The following is a 24,541-nucleotide window of genomic DNA, read 5'->3' on the forward strand; positions in this document are numbered from 1 at the left end:
TAGCTCTGTGGGTCCTGCAGCCTGCACTGGGGCTTTTGTTCTTTATCCTAAAAGCAAGGGGGAGGGGAGTGGGGGGTGGGATCCACATCAGCAGGGGGCTAATAGGATCAGATTTGTGTTTTGAAAAGAAACATCACTCTGAATGCCTCAGAGAATGGATGGGGAGGAGGCAGTGAATGTTGCTGGACCAGCTGGGAAGCTATTGCACTGGTCTGGGTGGGAGATGAGAGTGACCTGAGCCAGTGGTGCCAGTGGTGGTGCTGAGGTGGTGTCAGTTCTAGAAGCGAGATTGACATCTTCTGGTTTCTGAAATGTCAGAGCTGTGGAGCACTGGGAGGTCATCTTGTCTACCTCCTCATCTGATGACTTAAGGCAACAGGGGCTCAGAGATGGGGAAGACTTGCCCATGCCAGCACAGCAGAGCCAGCTCCAGAAATACACCCCGTGTTTCTCCTGTACTCTTAGAGTAGAATTGTAGAAATAGTTGAGCAGGAAGAAGTTTTGGATATCAACTAGTCTAATTCTTACATTTTATAGATAAGGAAACTGAGGCCCCAAGGGGTGAGCTCTCAAGGGGCCAAAGGCCACCCAGGGAGTTAATGAATTAATCAACGGAATGGTCTATGTATATATAAACATGCCTCTGTTGACCTCTAGATAGTGGGACATGTGTTTGTTCAGGAGGGAGATAACTTGGCAAAAGTCCCTCCAAATGCTTTCCCAAGCTTCCTTGCGCCTGCTGGCTCCCCTCTCAGTGGGACTGTGGTTAGGGAATCCAGATGTCTGGGACCATGAAGCCAGCTGGATTTTCCCATGTCCTGGGCTCCCAGTGTTTGGACTCAATAGGTTCAACAGCCATGCTGGTGGTAAGGAGGGAAAACCAAGCTGTTCTCTCAGTGAGTTTCCCAGCATCTGAGTTTAGGGAGAGGGTTAATTTCCTTGGGTGCCTTAGAGGTGGCCCCTCCAGTCTGGCCAGAGTCCTGCAGCTAAAAGCAAGGTCGCCACCTTGTGCCTAAATACAGGGACCCAGCTCTCTAGATTGGAGTGTTGTGACAGGGTCCAACAGATGTTATCAAACATTGTGTAGCTTCCAGATGTAAGAGATCATTTGGGAGATGAGTTAATGTGGAAGCCAAAATGTTGGAATTTTCATTTTTTGGGAAGAAAAACAGGCTGAATATTTGAAATTGGGATTGCATTAAGAAAATTCCAGAACTTTATTTTTTGGCAGCTGAGTAATTTGTTATCAGTAGTTTGTTATCAGGCTTGGCCTCTGAGGAATCCTTGGAGCCCTAGAAGGATTCAGTCCCAGTTCTTGCAGTTGTCCCCCCACTCCCCCCAAGCCCTCAGGAACATTCAGGCAATGGGACAAGGGCACCAGTTTTTGTAGAGGCTCAGGTGGCTGGGAAAATGGTGGCATGTGGAAAAGCATGGAGTCTTTGGAATCATATCATGCTTGGGGTGAGAGTGGGGGGGCACAATCGTGTCCTGGCTTCTCTAAGACCACCTGTGTGACATTGGTACTCATCTCTCTGAACCTTAGTTTCCTGTTTTGCCATGTGGGGGTAAGGATACTTATTTCATGGTGTCATTGTAGGAAATGAGGTAGCTGATGAAAACCACTTAACATAGTGTCTGCATTGAAAAAGCGCTCAGCTTACATTGTTCTTAAAAATTTTGTTGTTGTTTATTTGCTTTTGAGAGAGAGAGAGAGAGAGAGAGAGAGAGACAGAGACAGAGACAGAGCTTGAGTAGGAGAGGGGCAGAGAGAGAGAGAGGAAGACACTGAATCTGAAGCAGGCTCCAGGCTCCCAGCTGTCAGCACAGAGCCTGACACAGGGTCGAACCCATGGACTGTGAGATCATGACCTGAGCCGAAGTTAGATTCCTCACCGACTGAGCCACCCAGGTGCCCCTCAGCTTACATTGTTCTTATTTGTCACTCTGGGACCCTGAAATCAACCAACATGGAGTCAGATTGATTCAGAAGAACAGAACCTTCCTCTTCGATTCTGGCCACTGCTAGTAGTCTCTTGGGGTTCACTGCCATGGCAACGGGTCAGTGGAGTGGTGAGGAAGGCAATGGGGACAGCTAAGCAGCCAGAACGCTGCCTGGCCTGCCGGCGCCACATCCAGTGAGGGCAGCAGCCTGATTAATGGCTGCCTGATCCCCTGGCCTCATGTCAGGCCACCCTGGGGGAGGCTTCTCGCCCAGGGAGGGGCAGAACCTCACTTGGTGGGGTGTGCCAGGTCCCTGGTCAGTGGGCATGGTGCCACAGAGTCTTAGAACTGCTGAAGCAGAATATTAGAGCTGAAAGGGACCCTGGAGATGAGTTATTCCAGTCTCCTTTCTTTATGGCTGAATACAGAACAAACGGGTAATGAATGTCTACAGTGTGCCCCACACAGTATGAATTTCTTTCAATGCTGTGTGATAGGTATAATGAGCCCCACCGGGGAGGTGGAAAACACAGATGTGATGTCTTTCATTCACAAGGCACAGCTAGGATTTGCACCCAAGACTTCTCTGATTTCAGGTCCCATGTTCTTTCTACGTGTCATATTTCTTATTGTTTGACCTTTGGGAACTTGTCTGTCTTAGTCTTCTCTTATATTTCCAGTGCCTCGGATAGTGTTTCATACATATTAGGGGCTCCGTAAAAAATTGTTGAGTTGCCACATATGATCTCGGTACCATTTTTGCAGGTGCGATTCTAAAAACAGTCCAGGAAAGTGTGTGTGCATATGGCACCTCTATCAGACCCTAGGATGGGGAAGGCGTTAAAGTTGAAAGTCCTTGCTTGGCGTCCCAGTGCCCCTCACCAGGCTCTTCCCCTGCAAATTCCAGTCACACTGGATTCCACGCTGAGCATGTACCTTCCTTCCCCTCTGTGCCTTCTCTCCCACTTTTCCCTATCTGGAATACCATCATTTCCATCTTTACTTGAGGAGCCCGTACCCATCCTTCAGATGTTCCTGTCTCCATGAAGTTCTCCTTGGTCCCTTTCAGGGAATTCCATCTCTTGCTGCTCTAAATTTCTGTACTACTTGTGAGTCTCTTGTGTACATTCTGCATTGCATTCTGTCTTCTTGTGAGTGCCTCATCCCTTTTCTATCAGTCTGTAAGCTCCTAGTGGGCTTTGACCTTGTTGTATCTTGGCATCATCTGGGGAACCTAGCACATTGGTGCACACAGCAGTTGTGACGAATGTGGACTTGAATGCAGTTGACTTGATGCAGAGCTCCCCTGCCTACCCACCCTGGGTTACTCTGTGTTGAGTTGGATTCATCCGGGAGTAGGACTAGACCCAGACAGGGCTGGAGGTGGGCCTCTGATGCCTCCTCTCCCCCAAGTGTGGGCTGAAAGCAGCCCCTCTCAGGGACCTCTCTGACCTCAGCTGACCTTCACTAGGTCTGTTTTCTCATTCTCTTGGATTGGGCTGAGAAAAACAGGAAGAATCATTAAGAGACAGTGCCTTCCGAGCCAGCAAAATTATCGCTGATTCTTTTTACAGACACCAAAAGCTTTGTGTATTGTGACAAAAGAGCGAGCTTTTCCTGCAGGCCCTGGGGAGAAGCCTCTACTAACCTCCTGGATCCACCCCAGGCTCTACTCCCATCCCCCTTTGCCTCTCTTCCTCTTCCTTCTACACTTAGGATCACTAATGTTTTCTATACTTAAAACACGCAGAGTCGGAGGACTGTCAGTTGTGTCCAGTCTTTCCCTGAGAGATCATCTGACTCCTTCCCATTCAAAGTGTGGTACATGGACCAGTGACGCTGGTGGCTTGTTAGAAATGCAGTTCCCAGGCCCTTCCAAGCCTGCTGCTGTAGAATCTTCACCTTAACAAGATCCCCAGGGAATTGTGCACACTGAAGACTGAGAAGTGCTGCTCTAACCCACTTTTATTTATTTATTTTTAATTTTTCAAACAAGAGGTGACATCTGAACTCTGGAGAGGGAAATGGGCTTGTGAGTTGGTAGCAAGATGAATTTGGTTTCATAAACATTTGTTGAAAAGCTGCTGTACATCCTGTGCTAGGCTCTGTGGATAAAAGGTGAAGTAGGGATCCTGGTCTCTTTGGTCTTTTTGTTATTCTTTCATGTACCTAACATTGCCTTGCCCACACCGGGGCCTCAGCAATATTTGTTGAATTTCAGCCTGGGGTTGCTGCTTCTTCACTGCAGCTGCCTTCTATAATTATCAGCCTCCTGGAGTAACTTGTAGCACTTTTGGACAGAAATAAATAAGTTCTTCAAGGAGGAATTCAGAGAGTGGGCTGTATCCTTCATTTTACCAGCTCTGGAGAGTAGGATCCCAAGAGTCTAATAATGAGATAGGGTGCCTGCACTCCAGAAATCCATATATCACAGATGACAGAAGGGGAGCATCGTCCTGGAACAAGGAGTGATTTCAAATTGGTGAAACATCTTTGATGAAGCAATACAGGATATATAACAGGCCCAAATATCAGTGATTGGTTCCACTTCACCAAAGTGAAGATCTCTTGAGATCTGATCTCTGTTGGAGTGTCTAGTTTTTCCTTTAGGGGCTTTATTCTTTTTTTTTTTAAATTTTTAATGTTTATTTATTTTTGATAGAAGAGCACAAACAGGGGAGAGGCAGAGAGAGAGAGAGAGAGAGAGAGAGAGAGAGAGAGAGAATGAGAATCTGAAGCAGGCTCCAGGCTCTGAGCTGTCAGCACAGAGCCTGATGTGGGGCTCGAACCCATGGACCACCATGGGATCATGACCTGAGCCGAAGTTGGTCGCCCAACCCATTGAGCCAACCAGGCATTCCGGGGTTTAATTCTTGATTTAACATTTGCTTAAAGTAATCATTAGAAAGTGCCTTTATTTGTAAGGCAGACATTGCACCTCCCTTATCTGTTCATCACAATAGTGACTGCAGCTGGTTCTCGCTGTAATTCACAGGCTCAGGGCTTGCATCTGTGCTTCCTTTGGCTGCTGCATCACTTCTGGGAGCTCAATATTCTTCTGCTATTGTGGAGTGGAACAGGGTTTGAAATTTTTTGCACGGAAGGAGACACATAACACTTTGCATCTGAGTTGTAGATGACTTTTCCTTTGGGGAAAAACATGCTACCACGATACATTTCTCGATGACATTTTACAGTAGTAGCTTGGGATGTCAATACACTTCCAGACCAGTACGAGATGGGTTGTACTCTTCTCTTTATTAATTTCTGTTGGCCTTGTCAAACTCTGTTAATAGATCGTTACAGTATGGTGCACTAGCATTGCCTAAAGCAAAGGAAAGTGATGCAAGTTTCCAGTGGTGTTATTCTTGGAGAAGTTGGAAACTAGGACTGAAGATTTCATGTGTTCCTTGCATTGGCCAAATTAATCACATCTAGAATAATTATAATATTTTTAATATTAAAAAATAGCAGTGGCTAATCTTTTGTCGATTTCTTACAAGGTGCCAGGCATGATTCTTAGCTCATTAATAGGGATTAGATCATTAAATCACGACTACAGTGCTATGGGACAGGTGGCATCCCCATTATACAGAGAACAGAATGAGTCAGTGAAATATTGAGTAACTTATTCAGCTGGTAAGTGGCAATAGCTTATGGGTGCTGTTGCACTCGGGTGGTTAGATCTGGGAGCATGGGCTGCTACCCTCTACATAGTTTGCTTTTGGGGTGGAAAGGCCACTCTGGGTTTCAGGCTCATGTTGCTGACATAGTTTTGTCCTCTATAGATCTTTTCCTCATAGGGCAGTCTTTCAGTTGTGGATGCTTTGTAACAAATAGTCCTAAACAAAGCGGCTTAAAATGATAAATTGGTTGTGTTAAAAAAGAAACTGTGGCATATCAGACATTCTAAGAGGTTATTTGAGCAAACGTCAATTTGATTAGGGGAGTGCCAAATTGGAAAGAGTTAGGGGAAGGCACAGAAGCAAAGCAAAAGAGTTATTTGAGTGACTACAGCTTCAGTGGTCACCTTATTTGGGAAAGAGTAGCTGGCTATTTGCGATTGGTTGTCCTTAGGTCTTCATTTTTTAGCCTTGAGGCATTACAGGCTTTAGGTTTTGGTTTGCTCTTGTAGGTGACGAAGGCATTAAAGCCACCTCAGTCTAATGGCCTCTTGTTTAATTAATTCAACAGTGGTCATCCCTGAAGTTTAGCTGGACAGTTTTTTTGCTGTTTCTGCTTGGGGCTGTGCTCAGAGGGTGTCTGGGGCTGGAATGTTCGAGACAGATTTACGAAAATGTCTGGTGCCTGGAGGGATTGGCTAGAAAGCTGGGCTCAGCTGGCACACTGGAATGCCTGAGTCTCTCTTCTCTCCACGTGGTGTCTCCATGTGGATTTTCCCTCTGTCTCCATGGATCAGACTTAATCCACAGAAGTTTAGGGCTCCCAAGAGCACACAAGCAGAAGCTGTCAGGTCCTTTTAAGGATTAGGTCTGGAACAGGCATAGCATCTGCTACCTTCTGCTACCTTCCCTTGGTGAAATCGAATCACAGAGCCAGCCCAGATTCAGCATGGGAATGAACTACTCAAGTGAGGCACGACTCACTGAGTTCCATGTTTGGAGACTAGTTGTCACAGCTGGCCACTGTGACCTATCTAGTATATGACCGTGGTTTAGCACACTGGGCTGGGAGGGCAGGTGCGGATTAATACTTTGACTTTGCCACATTTCAGCTGTGTGATTTAGACAAGTTACTTGAACATCTCTCAGCTTCTAGTTCTTTCTCTGTAAAAGAGGGAAGCTAGCAGTAGTCACTCTCACAAATTGAATATCACTCTGTGCCAGGCATTCCTCTAAGCCTTTTACATACATGAACTCATTTAACCCTTCCAGAGACCCTATGAGGTGGCTACCATTATCCCTTCAAATGAATAGAGAAATTCAGACACAAAGAGATGATGTCGCCTGCTCAAGGTCACATGGCTACCAAGTGGCAGCACTGGGATGGGAACTTAGGCAGTGTGGCTCCCTAGTCCATGTTCTTTATTTTGCTCTCCCTTTGTCAGTAGCAGCTCTCCCCCAGTGAGACACCAACATGATATTGCAGGTAATGTGCTGGATGCGTGTGTGGTACAATGTAAATGCACAAAAGTCAGCATTATGAACATTCACAGTATTAGCATCATACTGAGAAGCCCAGCTCATCACCATTTCATTCCTTGGCTAAGACAAGTACAAGCTGTTTGTCCCCATTTTTCCTTATACGATTCTATGCAATATTCCCATTTCAAACATATCTGGGCCCATCTCAAGTAGAATTTGTTTTTTGGATTTGCTTCTTTGTCTATAGCTGAGGGAGTCTTATATTTTCCTTCTAGGAAATCACTCCAGAGGCTTTGCCTCTAGCCCATCACTGAGAATGCAAATCTACCTGTACTCTGAAAATGCTGCTGATTATTTCAGCTTGAACTCAGTCCCTGAAGCTCCATTGCTGTGTTTAACATCCACTGGGACCCTGGGAGTGACAGGGAGTATTTAAAGCAATGCTGCATGTTCAGATTTTTTTTTTTTTAACTCTGTCTCTGGGCTCTTAGGTTTGGACTGTTTCCTGACATTATGAATCTGTTTGTATATCTGCTTCCTCCCTCCTCCTTCCAACTTACTCATCAGGGTTTTCTGACTTACTGGTTGTTGACTGTTGGTATTCTTTTTTTTCATAGAATTAAGACAGCCTTTCTGCTACTTGGGTCTTGCTGAGCATAGCTATAGCTGAAGGAAAAAAAAAAAGATGAGGAGTTATTCTTGATTCTTCTTTTGTTCTCTCTCCTCATATCCAGTACATCATCAAATCCCACTGGCTCTGCCTCTAAAATCTATCCTTAACTTGTCTCCTTGTCTATCACCAACACTGGTATCCCTTAGAACACCTTCCACCCAGGCCTACTTAGGAGGCCCCTTCCTGGTTCCTAGCTTACATTCTTTCCCAACTGTTGAACATTACCCACATAACATCCAGAATAGCCTTTGAAAATGTAATCAGAGCATGTTATTCCCTTGCTTAAAACCCTCCAATGGTTCACCATGGCATTTACATTAAATATGAAGTCTGACCAGGGTCCATTAGGACCTATCTGATCTGGACCCACTTTTTCTGGACCCTCATCCCCCAACCCTCTTCCTGCTTTATTCTCTTTGTAACAATTGCCACTATCTGGAATTATTTATTTATTTTTGTTTATCATTGGATCTAACTCCTCCCACCCCCACCCCCATATAGAGAGTAGGCACCAAGGGGCAGGGACTTTATCTTGTTCATTACCATATACCCAGCATGTGAAACATGTGCCTAGCACATGGAGATGTGCGATCAATATTTTTGAATGAATGAAAGTGTAAACTGCTCCTTTATATGGGACTCTAACTCTTGACCAGCTAAAAGTCTTATACCAACTACTTCCATAGCTTGGGCTTTTTATTTATGTATATAGGGACCTCTTTTGAATGCTGGCTCAGCTATAGAAATAGAACTTATGAGAAGATATTTGCAAATGACACATCAGATAAATGGTTAGTATCCAAAATCTATAAAGAACTTATCAAAGCCAACACCCAAAAAACAAATAATCCAGTGAAGAAATGGGCAAAAGACATGAACAGACACTTCTCCAAAGAAGACATCCAGATGGCCAACTGACACATGAAAAAATGCTCAACATCACTCATCATCAGGGAAATACAAATTAAAACCACCATGAGATACCACCTCACACCAGTCGGAATGGCACACATTAACAAATCAGGCAACAACAAATGTTGGCGAGGATGTGGAGAAAGAAGATCTCTTTTGCACTGCTGGTGGGAATGCAAACTAGTGCAGCCACTCTGGAAAACAGTATGGAGGTTCCTCAAAAAACTAGAAATAGAACTACCTTATGACCCAGCAATTGTAGTACTAGGTGTTTATCCAAAGGATACAAAAATGCTGCTTCAAAGGGGCACATGTACCCCAATGTTTATAGCAACGCTATCAATGATAGCCAAATTATGGAAAGATCCCAAATATCCATCGACTGACTAATGGATAAAGAATATGTGGTACATATACAATGGAATACTACTCGGTGATGAAAAAGAATAAAATCTTGACATTTACAGCAACGTGTATGGAACTAGAGGGTATTACGCTAAATGAAATAAGCCAGTCAGGAAAAGACAAATATCATATGATTTAACTCATACGTGGAATTTAAGAAACAAAACAGATGAACATAGGGGAAGTGAAGGAAAAATAAGATAAAAACATAGAGGGAGGCAAAGCATAAGAGACTCTTGAATACAGAGAACAAACTGAGGGTTGCTGGAGGGGATGTGGGTGGGGGGATTGGGTATTAAAGAGGGTACTTGTTGGGATGAGCATGGGGTGTTATGTTGAAGAGATGAATCACTGGGTTCTACTCCTGAAACCAATACTATGCTGTACACTAATTAACTTGAATTTAAATAAGTAAATTAAAAAAAAAAGAGGAAAGAACCCTCCGTGTTGTAAAAATCAGCCACGTTACATATTTTCTAGAACTCCATGCTGTGTACTCCCAAATGATTCTGTGAGCTAAGTGTAAAGCAGGGGAGAACACATTGGATAATAGTTTTTCTTTATACAACACTTTTGTAGTGGCTAATTATTTTATTTTATTTTTTAACAAGATTATTTATTTTGAGATAGAGAGAGCACAAGCAGGGGAGGGGCAGAGAGAGAGGGGGAGAGAGAGAGAGAATCCCAGCAGTTTCCACATTGTCAGCATGGAACCCGATGTGGAGCTCAAACTCACAAGCTGGGAGATCATGACCTGAGCCAAAATTGAATTGGACACTTGACCAATTGAGCCACCCAGGTGCCCCTCATAGGGGCTTTTTAAAACTATGATCTCTGCTCTCCATGGTGAGTGGGTTAGGGGTAATGACCAGTAACAGAAAGAGGATAGTCTCTTAACCACCATGGGCAATAGCTCTTTCCCATCACTCCCTGTTATCCCTCCAACAGCAAACCTGTCCTACAGCAAAGATTTCTGGTAGACATTCTGAACTCTGAATCCATAGGCCAGCTCTTTAACTTGGTCATATTTTTTCACAGTTCCCTTACCTGTCATCACGATGACCATTTCAATGGGGAGGCTCATTCCTATTATGAGTTCATGTTGCATTATTGTCTGTGTGCTTCAAACACTTTTGGTCTCAGTCCAAATTGATCCAAGTCAGGTCTGTAAGGTTTTTAAGTAACTTTAAAGCAGTTTGTAAGTTGAAATGAAAAGGAAGAGAAAGAATAAAAAATTTGGAGCATTAAAAAATTGGAAAGGGTAACTATTTCTAGACTTAAAAGATAAGAGATTAAATTGGAAAAACTGTTTCTAGGCCTATGTGATAAGAGATAAAATTGAAAAAAACTTTCAGCAACAAGGCCCACTAAAATTTTTCAGTTTAAGTAACTTGGCCAAGGCGAAACAATTAAGAATATGAATGTTCTTATCTATTGTTTCAGATAATTCAAAGGTTGCCATTAAAAGAGAGGTCACCACAGAAGAGGAAGGGAAAGCAAGGAATCATGATGGGCTTGCAAACATCTTTAGGAAAGAACTTTTGTGTGTGCTGAAACCTGGAAGTTAGTTGAAGCAAATAGAATAAAGGCCTACCAATGTAAGAGGTAAATTGCTAAGAAACTATGAACATGGATTCAAAAATTTGACCATTTTGACCACTGAGACCTAAGTCAACGGGAGGCTGGTTGAAGAAGATGGGCAAGCCCCAAAGAGTGCATGCTCCCCAGTACCCACTTTAGATATGGCCATGGTAGATAATGGAAAAGGGAGATTCTCCAAGAGGAAGAGTCAGAAGCTACAGAGAATGACTGACAAAGAAGTTCTTAGCAGAAAGCAGAACCAGCGACTAATAAAGCAATTTGATCTGAGGCCTTCATAATGCTCTCCCACCAGGATTTCAGAATTGCTATGGAATGTGACAGCTGTGAGTTTTTGTTTCCCACGTTCCAAAGATTTGCATCTTCCGTTAAGCTGTCCTTGGGCCACCGTCGTATATTTGGTAGGTGTTAGTGGGTGGGAGGTAACTTTCCTTTTTAGTGCATGGACACCAGACCACAAAAAGGCCCAGTGGAAAGTATTGCAAAATTGCTGATCCTGAGCTCTGAGCTGGATGTGGAAACGGTGATAGGGAGATAGGTGATAGGGAGAGCAGATGGTGTTAGAGACTGGTGGGGTTTATCTAACCTTGTTTCCTTTGATTCTTGGTACCTACTAGTGTACTCCTTTGAAGTTAAATGGAGCCATGGGACCGAGTTCAGGCCAGTGAAATATGGCTGGAATTATGTACAATACTTCCAGCTTAACCCCTCCAAAATCTCCCTTGAGATCCCCATTGCAGAGGATGCAGTGGAAGCTCTGTGGCCTCAGGGATGCTGGAGCCACTGGAAGGAAGGAATAACCCATGTGGGGCAGAACCTTTTATATGCATTGGGATGTGATATGAGCAAGAGATAAGGCTTCATTAAATTAAATAATCTAGAAAACAAACCTTTCTTCTTTTGAGGTTTTGGGATCACCTGTTATCACAATTAGCATTGACTAATGCAGCAATCAAAGATACATGCAATTAAAAATACAAGATATGTTTTGGTGTTACCTATTACCTCCAATTTTCTTTCACCAGATAATTTTAGAGGATCTCTGTGGCTAAAGCTCACTTCTGATTGAGACTGGATTTTCTCTATGTCTTACGGTGTTTTTGTCCCCTAAAGTCAGTTAGTCCCCAGGGATTACTGAATGCCTAAACCCAGATCTACTACTTACTAGCTGTGTGATCTTAGACACATATTAGCATGTCTGAGCCTCGGTTCACTTATCTGTAAATAGGTATAATAATACTACCTATCTTGGGTTGTTGTGAGAATTAAGTGAATCAATCCATGTATATCAGTGATCAGCACAGCATCTGACACATAGTATGTACTCAATAAATTTATTTTATCATTGTTGTTGACATCATAGATTGCTAAGTATATGCTTGGCACTAGGGACAGCACTGAAGAAATTATACAAATTCTGGACTTCTGTGAGATATCTGTTTATTTCATGACCCTTGTGTTTGATTTTGTACTTGTTCAGTATAGGCTCTATTAAGTACTTAATTTTAAGAGAAAGGTTTTGCATCTCTCCAATCTACTTTGGAAAATATTGCTTATGGCTGGGCATGTTCTTTGTCTTTCTGTCTGAGTGTTCTGAGTCAGTATGTGTGTTCCTGTTAGTGGCTTTACTCTCTGAATGCAATATTTGTCCATACCCTGTGGCAGTTGGAGTGGGGGGAATACAGAAAGGTGAAAATCCCTATTGGTGGAAGGAACCACTTCCTGCCTCGAGCCATTTCCTGCTTGGATCCACTTCTCGCTCAGATTCACTTCCTGCTTGGATCAACTTCCTGCTCAGAGCCACTTCCTCTTTAGAGTGTTAAGTAAAAAATGGCTGCCATTGTACTTATAAAAGTACACTTTACTCCTCTTTTCTGTCCCTTTTCCCAGGGTACACTATCCAACCATCTCATTTCCAATGGTGTGTAGGTAACATTTGCAAGATCCAAGTGGTTAAGAATCCTTTCCCTTCTCTATTAGCCTATGAGAACAGAAACTGAACCTATACCAGTGATATCATCATTCAACACTTACACCATGCATTTAAATGCCTGGTTTACCTGTATGCCTGAGCTAGGGTCTTTATGGGCACACAGCTGGTGTGGGCCATCTCCCTGGCACATGCTCCTTAGTGATGCTAATTAGGTAGGCACACCCACTTGCCTTGGCGTGTTTTATAGTTGACCCAAGCTGCAAACACCAACATGTATAAGACATATGCTCTCTTCTTTGTGTAATTTCAGGCACCAAAATATGCCTACACACAGGGGTGTGTGCATACAGACACACACATATTCTTTTTTGCCTGGTAGAAATATGCTTCTGTGATGTTCCTTCTACTCCCACACATGCCCCTCCATGGTTGGCACATCTCCTAATTATTCCCATCTACTCCCTCCCCATAGACCTTTTGTGTGTATATTTTGGCACACATTCTCTTGATTCTGCCTAGTTCCTCTTTTTCTTTTTTTCTTTCCCTGCCTCCCTCCCTCTCCCTCCTCTTCACAACTCCTTAGAAAATTTGTTAAACTATACACTCTTTATTATTAATGTACATTTATGAAAAATTCTTCACAGTTACAAAAGTGCATGGTTATAAAATCATCTCCATACAAAGGTTGGCATCTTCCCCTTCCCCATCCCTCCCTAACCCTCCCACCCCCAGACATCAGCATTCCACAGGACAGTGCTTAGAAAAACTGAGAGCTCAGTGGATCCAGAGCTCTCTATCCAAAGCTGTGGCAAGCATGGCGGTGATTTACACAAGACCTTGCAATTTGCCTCCTTCGCTTCCCTTTTGCCTCCTTCTGAGGTGGGTAGAGCAGACAAGTTTCTCTAGCTTTGGGAAAATTTTCTTCTGAGGGATGAGCAAAGATGTCTCCTTATACTTTTCCAGAGCTTAAAAGAATGTCAGAGCAATATCAACAAAGACATCTACAAGGAAAATGGAGGTTGTAGGTCTTTCCTGATGGTTGAAGAGAAATGCCTCTCTTGGTTTGTTCAAATTCCATATGCCATCTTCCTTGAGAGGAGCTAGCAAACTGTAGCAACTCTGGGGACCTATTTTTGCAGGATTCCCTGGTAATCCCTAAAGGAATGGAGAAACAGATGAGAGATTGTCTGAGGGTGACCAGAAGCAACTGGTCCAGAGTGGTGTGGTGCAGATTGGGGTCTTTTCTAAAAAACAATTTTCATGGCCCAGACTTTGACCGTCACAGCTCTGTTGGTTAGTTAAACTTTGATATCCTCAGACCCAGCATGAAGGAAGATTCTGTGATGAGGACAAATCTCTGAGAGATAGAGAACAGAAGGAAGCAGTCAGGCTGTGGCTGGGCTGCCTCAGCCACATATTTTTCTCTTTTTATATTTTTCTGAGCAGCTATACCTAACCCAGCCCTAATGGGATTCCATATTAGTGTATCAAGTGATGCAACAAAGAGATGGTTGAGTAATGTCAGGGAAATGAACTCAAGTTCCAGAGAAGTTGTCCCCGTATCAGTAGATACCCAACATATATGGAACCTCATGAACAGACACATGGACTCAAAGATACCACAACATTTACGTGTTAACTAGTTTGGAAAAACTTATTCAAGACTTGTAGGGATACCATCATGGTTTCTTGGTCAGAAGGGTTGTGCGAACATTTCCAACTGGGCAGTTAGATTACCTCCAGAGAAGTGTGCTTCTAGAAGCTTGCTTCTGATTGCCTGTGCAAGATGGTGGTGGGAGAAATGGAATTCCTTGGCGGTAGGGGAGTTTTATCATTGTGCTTTAGTTAACTGGGGACCTTCTAGTAGCTGGAGAGGAATCTGTTCTTTAAAAGCCATGTATCCTACTCAGAAAGGTGTGCCATTAACGGGGACCAAATAATCTCATTAGAAAGGACATTTGAATTCAAGGGGCATTTGGAATCTTGTTTGGTTCTAGTTCTATGCAAAAAAGGTACATATCTTAAAATATATTAACTATATTTCAGCAAATAAGAGTCTCTAGGAGATTATAATAGATGTATATGGTGCCCCTCTATGGGAGGTTTAACTATTTGTGTCAAGACTATTATTTTAAAAGTTTCACCCCAAGTACATTAGGCTACTAGCTTGATTGGTAAAGAGCAGCCCCAGTCCATCTGTCCTTGGGCATAGTGGAAGAAGAGAGCAGGCACAGTTCTGCTCCAGATGTCACAGGAGTGGGGGCCTTGCTCAGATGTTGTGAGACACGAGGTTCAAGTACCCCAGGTCCAGCAAAGTTTCTGGGTGCTCTTTTGGTTGACTAGCTCAAGGAAGCATGAGTAAGGGAAGACTTCTTGGAAGATGACATATTATTTCTCTTTATTCCTTTCCTAGGAGGATGGGACGATGTAAAATTGTTGGAGCTGAGGGCTAGGTAGAAAGCCCCTGTTTTTAACCTTCATCCTGGCCAGCCTTACCAACATGCTGGACTGTGCCTTAATGTCCTCCTCTGTCCTGCTGAGGTTCTCACCCCATCTCTCCTGCAACCATTGTATCTCTTGCAACACAACACAGCAAGGCTTGAGTAGGAGGGGTTAGCACAGCTTCATCTCTCGTTTCCCAAAGAACTTCTTTTTTGCATGATTTCCACCAAGGCCACCAGTTCTAATGTGTTATTTGCACGTTGCAAGGCAGATGACTCCTATTCATGTGCTATTTGTGCTGCTCCTGTGTTTCAGAGGCTCAAATTGCTCTACTGTGAGAACATCTAAATCTGTGAAGGAGCTGGGTTTTACTACCTTTTATTTAGCTGACATACTGGACGTTCATGGCTGCTGAATCCGAGGGCCCTACTACCCAGCCATCCTGGGCATTCTCTTTCCCAAACACCTGGGAAAGCTGAAGAGAGAACCGAGTTGGAGTTGAGTCCCAGCTTTACTGCTTTTGCAAGTCACATCTGCTCTTGAGTCTCTATTTTCCAATATGTAAAATAGGAGTAATGGGTTGTGAAAAGTCAAGAATGACGCCACAGCATTTTAGGAGCTGTCCAGTGCTGAACAAAAACAGGGTGGAAGCCGACGAAGCTGATGGCAAAGTTGGAGATGACGGCAACAATGGTGATAATAGAGCTTCACACATCAAGTTACTTGATTTTTGACAGACTGATTAGACAGTTTCCCTGAATAGAGCTGCCTATCACCTTCCTTCTAGAGTGTACCCGGATAAGTTTGGGTAAGATACTCATTTCTCTACACTTAATTCATCTATAAAATGGGAATAATAAAAACCACCAGGCAGTGTTGCTGTGAGAATTGAGATAAATAAGTCAATAAATTTAAAAGTGCCCCGAAGAGTGCCTGGCCCTTGTTGGGAGCACTTATTCATCAGCACTACTCGAATTTAAACTTATATAACTTCAGAGGGAACTGTGATGTTCCTCAGCTTGGATTGGGTAGAAAGAACACAGACTTTATTTTGCTTGTTAAGCAACATGTGACTTTGAATGCTCTCTGAACCTTTATTTCCTCATCTGTACAATGGGAACGACAATGCTTACCTCAGAAGATTGTTGTATGCATTAAAATGAATTGTCTGTGGAGAGAGCTTATCACAGTGCCCGACACTGGCAACTGCTTGGTAATTAATTAATAGCTCTCATACCCTGATGCTTAAATGGGTGAATTGCTCAGAAGAAAGAGCAAATCCTCCTACGGTCACAACTGTGGTGGCCTTCTATTCCTTCAGTCCTGGCTACCCTCGTGCTACAGTGCACTTTCTTGATGAGATCCTTTGGTGGGAGCACCGTGGCAAGAACAGTCACAAGATTAGGAGTTCCGGGGTGCCAAGACTCTTGCTACCCAATTGCTGGACCTCCTGCTTTCCTCTTCTGAAGCTGAAGCTCAAGTGAGAGGCAGGAGACAAGGGTAGGAGAAAGGACACCGAAAGTGTCCACCCTCAGCTCGGTACATGGGACCTCACTTGCAGGCTGCATTTGGTGGACTTAGTTTGGGAGGCAGTCAAATATGAGGTGGTCTCACCTCGTAGCTCCTGGCAGGAGACCTAGGAGGCTGGCATGGGGTATTCCCTTCTTCAGGAGGCAGTGTTGGGCAACTCCAGGAGCGGAAAGATTGGGTGTCAGAGGGAAGTTTTGGTCCTGTGCCGCGTCTGCTCTATACACTTAAGTCACGGGGATTGGTCACTGTTCTCAACACACCATGCATATTTTGGCCTCCATCATTTGCTTATGTCCCCCTTTCTTTGTCTACTTGACAAAGCAGACATTTTTTGATAACTCTGTTTGCAAATTGCCTCCATTCTTGTAATTCTCTTAGACTTTCCTAGGCACAATTGATGATCCCTCCTCTGGGCTTTCAGAACTATGTGCTCAGAGTGCTGACAAATTGTCTTATAGGGAATAGTTTTTGAATCTCTCTCTTCTATTAGAGGTAAGAGCCTAGAGGGCAGGGGCTAGGTTAGAGTCATCTGACATTTCCATTTGGCACAGTGTCTGGCCCACAGTTGAGGCTCGCACAAAGGTGGTTTCCTGACCTTGCTTGGGTCATGAAGTGGCCAGGGTACCGTGGAGCCAGAGTGAGCAGTGTCCAGTGGTCAGAAGCAGTGGTGGCCAGCAGCATGAGAGATGTTAGGCACCCACGTCAAATCTCTTCCTCTTCACTGGCTTTGCTCCAACGGTGGCAGCAGTTGGCTGTGATGCCCAGGAGGAAGTTGGTGACCACGGAGGCAATGGAGACCACGAAGCCCACAAATGCAATGAAGAGATAATCATCCAGGGTCAGAGTCAGGTGGCAGGCCTTGAAGCTCTCCTCAGTGAGGGAGAAGAGTGGGGCACCCTCAACTTCAGGGGGCCCCCGGCACTCAGCCAGTTGAGAATCTGCAACACAGAACCCAGGAAAGATGAGGAGAGTGAGTGGAATGGAGAGTCTCCCACCACCCCCCTCCCCCCAAGAGAAGTTGAGTCCTTTTATTGAGTTTCTATGTGTCAAACATTTTACTTACCTTCTTTACTCTCCTCAACAACCCTTGAATCAAATATTTTATACCTGTTTTTAAAGTTGTGGAGATCACTGCTCAGAGAGTTTAGTCACTTGCCTGAAGTCCAATAGTCACTACTGATGGTAGATCTACCGCTGTCTTGTGACATTTTCATCTCTTACAGTAGCTTCCTAACTAGTTTCTGGGCTTCTGCCTTTAAACCATCTTGATGCAGTTGGCTGAGTATCTTTGACACCCGAAGTCCTATCATGTACTACTCTGTTCTTGAAACCGTCCCCTGACTTCTTATATTCCCATGGAATGAAAGCCAAGTTCCTCACTGTGAGCTACAAGGACTCTTCTTTCCCTCTGCTCCTTGTTCACTTTGCTCCATCCACACACACATTTTGATCATTCTTCCATCACCCTGAGTACATCCCTTTTCAGGGTGGAGAGGGTGTGCCTTTGCATTTGTCCTGTGTGGGAGTGCTTCTCCCCTGAATCTTGGCACAGCTCAGTCCCTTATTCCTTTGGGATTTTGTTCAAGTATCACCTTACTAATGAGCCTTTCCTTTATGATTCTATATAACATAGTAACTCCATACCACCTCTCTCTGGGCTTTCTCTACTTTCCTGCTCTTCTTACTTTTTCTCCATTGTATTTATCTTGTCTCACTGTTTCTTTATTATCTGTCTCCTCCTCCGTGAATATAAGTTCTTCCCATGGTGTTCCTAGTCACTGAACAGGGTCCTGTCCCTGTAAGTGCTCAATGAAACTTTGTTAAGTGGATGTGTGGATGAATGACTCTGTCCAACTTGAAAGCATTGGGTCTTTCTACTATCCCATGTGGCTTTCCAGGGATGTAGAGTATAGGGTTATGAGTATGGACTCTGGAAATATTGATCTGGGTTCAAATCCCCTCTCTACCCCACACTAGTTGTGTGAGTGTGACTGTGTGTGAATTACTTAACCCCTCTGTGTCTTGCTTTCTTCATCTGTAAAATAACGATAATGATGCTATCTGTAACATAGGATTGTAGTGAGGTCTCAGTGAGTTAACATATATAAATAATATATCCTTGGCGGATAATAAGCACTATGTAAACATGTGCTTTTGTTAGTATCCTAGGCTGGTCTCCCTGGACAGGTCAGTGAGGGTCATATTCTTTAGATAGTCTTCTGTAGGAGAAGCTTCTCCTTCAATGGGATTACTTTTCTCTCCATCACTGATGGTCCCACCTCACCCTTCCAGGGTCACTTGTGCAAACACATGGTTGTCAATGGTTTCATTTTACTCTGCCTTGGAAGTAAGAGTGGTGTGCAGTTGGAAGCTCTGTCCTGCATTGCCAGGCACCAGCTTTGTAGCAGGCCATCAACCCTTTGCTCAGGGTATAAGTATTAACCAAGCTCTCACCTTGGGCAAGTCGTTTTTTTGCTTTTTTGTTTTTGTTTTTGTTTTTTTGCCTTTCTGGCTCCTGTGCTCTCCCTCCATAAGAAGGGGATAATTCAACCTAAATTGTCTAAGAGTCAATATGCAGAAGTTTTCTAAATTAGGTGGTACATAAACGCTTATTCATCCTGTAGTTTTTGAGGGCAAAGAATAAAATGATGGATTTGGATTGCCCCTTTTGAGAAACTGATTAACATCATTCTCCTTAGAAATGAGGAGTCAGTTTGGGGGAGAAGATGCAATCTGCAGTGCACGTGGAGGGGTCCCTGTTGGCCACATGCACAGCACTCCAGACCCTGCTCAGGACAAGATGGCATCTGAAGTTAACCATTAAGGGCTATCCTCTTAGAACCAGAAGATGCATAACTCCAAAGTCTATTGTGTGCATGACTGGGGTGGTGGCAAGACAATGTGAAGTCAGGGAATGTGGGGGAAACTGAAGGCAATTGGTATGGACCCTGCAGAGGAGGCTCTGAGGACAACTGGCAGGACCCCGGGGGAGTTCAGGATGGGACGCTGAGGGCTGATAAAGCCCTCTGGTAATTCAAGGGGCCAGTTTTGAGGTTGAGTATATCCCAAGGGCACCCTTCTGTCCCTCTCTGTTGGGATTTGTCCAAAAACCGTGGATGATTGTAGAGAAGAAAAAGAAGACAAAAGGAAGATGATTGCCTGGTCCTCCCTATGCTGGCAAGTTCTTTGCGCCCAAGAGGAAATATCCTGGAGGATGTGATGTGCTGAAGAGCTTGTTCGGTGGAGAGTGGGGAACCTAGTGGCCAATGGACAGTTACTTTCCCTCTCTGGGGCTGGGGTTCCTCATCAGCACTGTCATGAGTCTGCCCAAATGGGATCTTGGACCTCTCTCCTGCTCCCCAGGAGGCTGTGCTTCTTCTGAAGGGGAGCAGGGGCCTCAGAGATCACAGGAGGTGGAAGATGCATGTGGTGGCAGATGTGCTCCAGGGTGCCCTTTCTGTCCTTAGTACACAGGAAAGAGGGGACAGCTTGCAGCCTTCAAGGGGCGAGCAGGTGGGGAGATGGCTCTAGGCAGCCTCCCCCTCGTGCCCCCTAGCATTGCCCCATCTCCATCCCCAGCTATTTTGGTCCCGGAGAACTTCCTCCCACAACTGTGTAGAAACAGTGGAATCGTGACCCACACCCCTCCCCCAAACTATTTTGGTCCTGGGCTCCCCACTCAGTCTTCCTCTCCCTCCTACCTCATTCAGCATCGTTCTTTTGGAACACATGCTGAGCCAGGCTCTGGGAAAGCCCCTGAGATGGTGCCCCCGGCTATTTCCCGTCATTCTACTGCAGGGGGGCTGATGCCAAGGCTCAGTGCTGCCACACAAGAGAGCCGGTGACGGGGGGCCGCATCTGAGCACTGCCTGCCTCCAGGTGAGGTCAGGGCCCATCCAACCTCTGTGATTCAGTCTCCATCGGTCCCCAGTGCACCCCCAATTGGGATTGATTGGTTAAGTTGCCAAATCCATTTTTCTTCTCAGCTCCCACCCCATGCCTTAACCTTGCAGAGCTCTGCTAAGGCCCTTTGGCCAGCCCAGAACTCAGGCCCCGACTTTTCCTGTTAGCTTTGGACCTGACTCTTCAGGATATAGCCAGAAGGCGGCCAGACTGCCAGAGTTTGAATGCTGACTCCAACACTTAGCAGCTGTGTGGCTTTGGGCAAGTTACTGAACCTCTCTGCGCCTTGGTTTCCTTCTCTATAGAACAGCGTGTGTAGGGATCTCATCATGGTTCTTCTGAGGATGAGATGAGCTAAATATGACATATGTTTAGGATAAAGCATAAGAGTAAGTCCTGGCAGATAGTAAGTACTAAAATAAAGAGTGTTTGCCTGTTTCTGTTTCTTTGAGTTTTTCCAGCACTTGGAATACTTTAAAAAGCAGACTGGTAGAGTAGAACAGGGCTTAAAAGTCAAATAAACTTGGGTTTTACCCACGACCCTGCTACTTTCTAAATGAGCAACCCCGGGCAAGTCTTTTCATTGTTCTAGAGCTCAGTTTCTTCACCTGCAAAATGGGAGTCACCAAAATGGGGAGAGGTAATGCGTGCCAAGTTCTCAGGTCACGGTGAAAGCTCAGCACACTCTCGTTTACTATCTGTCTGCCTCCGCAGGTCCCAAGTGCCGCAGATGCAAGGGTGGTGTGTGTTTCACTGGCGAACGGCACCAGCAAGCAGGGCAAGGACTCAACGGATGATACTTGTGGGGGGACAGGGCTGGTGTGCACAGAGGCCAGCCCAGACCAGGGCACGCACCGGGTGCTAAGAGCTGTCAGTCCCTCCCTGTTCTTTGGATCCTTTGCTGGCAGGGAGGCAAGCCCCTCTGTGCCCGTGGCTGCCCAGTCCCGCCCTCCCGCCTTACCCGCCGTGCAGCGCTGGATCCGGTTCCGCAGCCACTTCAACAAGGGCTCCATGGTGCAGCCGCACACCCAGGGGTTGCCGCCGATCTGCAGGGTCACCAGCCCCGGCAGGCCCTCCAGGGCCTCGAGACTGAGGAAGGCCAGGCCCCCGTAGCTGAGGTCCAGGTCTCGGAGCTGCACCAGGCCCTGGAAGGCTTGGGGGTGCACCCTGCGCAGCCACGGGTTGTGGCTCAGGTCGATGTGCACGAGGCCGTGGGCTTCTTGGAACATGTCGGCCGGCACGTGGCTGAGGTTGTTGTAGCTCAGATCCAGGTGTGCCAAGCGCTTGGCGTGGAGGAAGAGGCCCGGGGGCAGCTCCACCAAGGAGTTGTTACGCAGATCCAACACCCGGAGCTCCATGTAGCACGTGAGGTAGCCGGGCGGCACGGCCGTGATGCGGTTGTGGGCCAGGCTGAGGTTGCGAGTGTCCATCGGCAGGTCTGGGGGCACGGAGAACAGCCGTTGGCTGCTGCAATCCACCACCTGGTTATGGCATGTACAGAGGACCGGGCAGCTAGCGCCGGCCTCCGAGCGCATGGCCCCGGCTGCCAAGAGGAGGGAGACCAGCAGCACAGCTGGGTGGGGGGGCCCAGGCCAGGGCAGCTGGGACCAGGTGTCACCCATCTTAGGCAGCTGGCAACCGCCCTGCTGAAGGGAGCCCACTGGGGCCGGGGCTGTGTTCATGAATCAAGAGTCGGTGGCTCCGAAAACAGCTACATCAGGGCCAGGGCCCCGGAAGGTGGGGCTTCTGGGCACGTGGTATCATGGCTCAAGCCTTGAGCCTCTGAGCACCAGAGGGCTCCCTAGGTGAGATCCACAGGAAGTCCCCTTTGGAGCCGAGGGGGCAATAAATCCAGCCGAGGTCCTACAGGGTCTGAAAAGATGATCAACGCTTGAGAGAGTGAGGGACTGAGGCTAGGGCTGGACCAGCTGCTAGCAGGTCCTGGAAGGGTCCCTGTGGGTCTGTGTTCCTCTCACCCATGACCCCTGGCTGCTTCCTGTCTTGTATTATGTTGGACAGGTGGTGGAGGGGGTGAAGGACATAGATTGTGCCTGTTGAAGGTCCTGGCACATCTAAAAACCCGGAGCCCCGTCCCGAGTCTGGGACTGATTAGGAGGCCAGGGCTGCATGTGGGTCTCCGGCATTTGAGGTCTCAGAAGCCATTTCTTCTGGTGGCCCAGGGGGTTCGAGTCCAAGGGGGTCCTGGGGTGGGTGTTTTGGGAAGGGAGCCTGGGGCAGAGTGGGTCTCCATGGGCCTCCTGAAAGCCCGAGTCGTCAGCCTCAGAATCTACTGAAATCCCCAAGGAGGCTCTTCTTCCCCCAGGTTGGGGAGGACCTTGAGTGACACCCACTGCCGGCTGCCAAGGCTGGAAAGAGCCATGTGTCCTGGAGAAGCAGGATGGAGATCAGCTAGGACCGCTTTGGCGACTTCTCCCCGGCCAGTGCCTCTCTCCCACCCCAGCTCTGCGTTCAGCAGGCGGGGGCAGAATTCCTTCTGTCAACAAGGAAAGCACTCAGGCAGAGATCTCCAGTGCCCTCGCCTCCCTACTGTCCTTCCTAGGTTCCCTGGCCCCCTTCTTCTCTGCCACCAGCCACAGCATTTTCTCTGCATGCTGTGTGTCAGGTGTGGGCAGCGCTGGGCTCAGACCCCACCCTCACACTGTGGTTGCCTGTCCTCCTCCCGGGGTTCTGTCCTGGGCTAGATGCATTCGCTTCTCCTCCCAGCCTCGCCCCCCAGCACCAAACACCCCACCCCTGGGCAACTCCCTAAAACAGGCACACAGCCAGGCTGGCTGTTTGCATACCCCTTTCAAACAGGGTTAGCACTCCCCCCCCCTCTCTCTCACCCTCTCCCTCCCTTACCTTCTCCCTCCTCTCTCTCTCTCTCTCTCTCTCTCTCTCTCTCATTCACACACACACACACACACACACACACACACACACACACACATTGTTCTCCTGTGATCTCCCCAGATTTTGCCCTGCCCTGTGCTCACACCTCCCAGTTTTCTGTCCAACTGCCTTCTGCACACGCACTGCAGAACCCCCTTTCCAGTCCGCCCCCCCCGCCCCCTGTGTTCCACCCTCCTGCACACCCCTAATCCCAGCCCCCTTTCTACAAGCACCCCACTCTGCTCTCTGTTCCCCAGCGTGAGCCCACATCCACATTTGGTCAGGCAGAGAGAGCGATGATATACCCGGTGTCTCAGCTCTGCCATCCACCGCATCCCCTGTGGCCCCCCGCATCCTCCGTGGCCCCTGGCTGTCCTCACTTGTCCTCCCTAACCCCCTCGGTCCGGCAATGCCTCCCCTCCCAGCACTTCTAGCCTCAATCCCGCCCACCGGGAAATCACCCAGCTCCTTTATCCAGACCCATTTTTCTGAACCCCAAGGTCCCCCCTTGCACTCCCATAGGCCCTCAGGAGCCCACTTACTCTGTTCCAAGGACACAGCCATCAATCTGCAGCAGACGTGGGTCTCCCTCCCTCATCCTGGAATCCCGCTTGCTGCTTCAGAACAGATTGCCTCCCCGGCACTTCCCCTCCCCCGGCTTCTCGTTCTCCATGGCTCCTGGATCCCGGGGCAGCATCCTCTGTGGTTTCCTGTCCTGTGCTCCTGGTGCCTGGCCTGTCCCCTTCTTTTACTCAAATGGGGAATCTGAGAGAGGATGCTTAGAAGAAAGTTCACAGAATCCTCTGAATGCTTCTTCCCGAAACTCAGCTGGTGCTGAGGCTGCTGGGGTATGTGGCTTCCGCCAGGTCTTCCCCTCCCTCCGCCTTCCTTTCCTCTCTCCCCCTCCTCTCTCCCTTTTTCGCTCCCTTTTTTCCTCGAGGGCCAGGTACTGACGTTTCGCTGTCTCTTAGCAACTGCCTCCACATCTCTGAGCAACAGGAGAGCTGGCTATGGACCCCACCAAGAAGAGAGAGAAGAGAATGAGGCAGTGGCAGAATCCACAGCCACCTCCTGGGTCCCAGCGACAGGGCAAGGGAGACATAGGGGGAGGGGGCAGGGGCAGGGCAGGGAGGAAGGCAGAGGGGGCAGGCACCGGAGAGAGGGCAAAAGGGCCCTGTGGGAGAGGTTGGAGTAGGGGCAAAGCAA

At 46.8% G+C, this 24,541-nt stretch overlaps 1 protein-coding gene across 2 annotated transcripts; it reads right to left on the reverse strand.

Annotated features, from left to right (window-relative positions):
- Nucleotides 1-15,761: 15,761 nt before the first annotated feature.
- On the reverse strand, nucleotides 15,762-24,268 carry LRRC55 (leucine rich repeat containing 55). Of its 2 annotated transcripts, none has more exons than XM_060606683.3 (3): nucleotides 23,878-24,268; nucleotides 21,405-22,828; nucleotides 15,762-17,478 (listed from the first exon to the last, which is right to left on the reverse strand). In XM_060606683.3, the coding sequence occupies exons 2-3, from the start codon at nucleotides 22,123-22,125 to the stop codon at nucleotides 17,243-17,245; spliced, it is 957 nt and encodes a 318-aa protein (XP_060462666.1). In that variant the 5' UTR covers nucleotides 22,126-22,828; nucleotides 23,878-24,268; the 3' UTR covers nucleotides 15,762-17,242. The 2 variants fall into 2 exon arrangements, with proteins under 2 accessions (XP_060462666.1, XP_060462665.1); XM_060606682.3 differs by having other exon boundaries at nucleotides 21,405-22,937.
- Nucleotides 24,269-24,541: the final 273 nt, after the last annotated feature.

The sequence above is a fragment of the Panthera onca genome, chromosome D1 (genome assembly GCF_046562875.1).
Source record: "Panthera onca isolate mPanOnc1 chromosome D1, mPanOnc1 haplotype 2, whole genome shotgun sequence".
NCBI classification, from domain to species: domain Eukaryota; kingdom Metazoa; phylum Chordata; class Mammalia; order Carnivora; family Felidae; genus Panthera; species Panthera onca.

What these genes read in the sequence shown, in the direction of transcription:
- LRRC55 (XM_060606683.3), bottom strand. Translation starts at nt 22,125, where the DNA reads ATGAACACAGCCCCGGCCCCAGTGGGCTCCCTTCAGCAGGGCGGTTGC. An exon ending in GATCCAGCGCTGCACGGCGG is followed by an intron (nt 17,479 to 21,404) that starts GTAAGGCGGGAG and finishes TCTGTGTTGCAG; the next exon opens with ATTCTCAACTGGCTGAGTGC.